This window comes from Sorex fumeus, unplaced genomic scaffold (assembly GCF_029834395.1).
Source record: "Sorex fumeus unplaced genomic scaffold, SorFum_2.1 ptg000007l, whole genome shotgun sequence".
NCBI lineage: Eukaryota > Metazoa > Chordata > Mammalia > Eulipotyphla > Soricidae > Sorex > Sorex fumeus.
Window position 1 is genome coordinate 683,373 of NW_026606064.1, and position 1,389 is coordinate 684,761.

The window sequence follows — 1,389 nt, forward strand, 5'->3', positions numbered from 1 at the left end:
ACACTGAGCAAAGCTGAGTGCTGTCCAAAAAATTTTTTAAAAATACAAAGATGTATGGAACGTGAAGTCAAGAAGAGAAAAATGGATTTTCAAACATAACCTGCCCAAACAGAAAAATCTACCCCAAACCAATAACCATCAGTCCTCAAGTCTTCTTTCTCCATGTATCTTTACTCAGATAGGTAGAAGAGGAACATTCAGGGCAATAATCATCATGTTTAGGTCCAAAAAATCATCATTATTTCTTTTTTCAGAGCATCCTTAAGTTCTCTGTTCCTCATGCTGTAGATCAAGGGGTTTAGCACAGGAGTGATGAAGGTGTAAACCACAGACACTATCTGGCCCCTCTCAGGAGAGTAGCTAGAGCTGGGGCACAGGTAAATGAGGCTTCCACATCCATACTGCAGGAGGACTACAGTCAAGTGGGAGGAGCAGGTGGAGAAGGCCTTGTGTCTCCCCTCTGCTGAGTTGATCTTCAGGATGGCAGCCACAATGAAAACATAGGAGAGAGTGATGAGCAGGAAGGGGATGGTGAGGACAATGATACTGACCACAAACAGAGTGGCTTCATGGACTCGCGTGTCTGCACAGGCCATTCTCATAACAGGGAGCACATCACAATAGAACAGACTGATTTCTTTGCTACTGCAGAAGGGGAGTTGGAAGATAAGCACAGTCAACTGCATGGCCAAGATGAAACCAAGCAACAGAGATCCCAGGGACATTTGGACACACAGTCGCCAGTTCATCATGAGAGTGTAATGCAAAGGGTGGCAGATGGCCACAAACCTGTCATAGGCCATGACAGCCAGCAGAATGCAGTCAGCACTGCCCAAGAAGATGAAGAAGAACATCTGGGTGCCACAGCCAGCCAGGGAGATGAGAGTCCGTTCTGTGGACAACACGCTGGCCAGAGTCAGAGGGGCAATGGTGGAAGAGTAGCAGATCTCCAGCGCTGCCAAGTTGCCCAGAAAGAAGTACATGGGGGTGTGGAGAGAGCGGTTGATCCAGATGATGAGAGTAATGGAGAAGTTGCCGCTCACGCTGACCAGGTACATGAGTAGGAACGTCACAAAAATCAGCATCTGCACCTCAGGGAGTTTGGAGAAGGGGCGGAAATGGAAGAGAATCATCCCTGTTTGGTTTGCTTCCTCCATGTGCTCAATGTGTGGGGTCTGCTAATGACACAATTGCTGGCGCCTGGGGATAGATAAGTGTCAGGACACAGAGCTCCACTCTGTGACCCGTGCAACTCCTGACTCAGCCTTCCTTTGTCTCCTCAACTCCCACCTTTGTGACCTTTAGTCTAAATTTAGAGATTCACTTCAACACCTTGTCTATTATCAAAAATAGTTCACCACTAACCAATGTTTCAAATTCTTGTAAAAT

The 1,389-nt window shown here is 46.9% G+C and overlaps 1 protein-coding gene across 1 annotated transcript; it reads right to left on the minus strand.

Moving 5' to 3' along the window:
• Positions 1-218: 218 nt before the first annotated feature.
• LOC130041428 (olfactory receptor 10V1-like) lies at positions 219-1,157 on the minus strand. The gene has a single exon (XM_056133591.1). It carries the CDS (start codon positions 1,155-1,157, stop codon positions 219-221), a length of 939 nt encoding a protein of 312 aa, XP_055989566.1.
• Between the last annotated feature and the right edge of the window lie 232 nt (positions 1,158-1,389).

Bases quoted from the DNA above. Each gene is read 5' to 3' on its own strand.
- LOC130041428 (XM_056133591.1), bottom strand. From the start codon at position 1,157: ATGGAGGAAGCAAACCAAACAGGGATGATTCTCTTCCATTTCCGCCCC.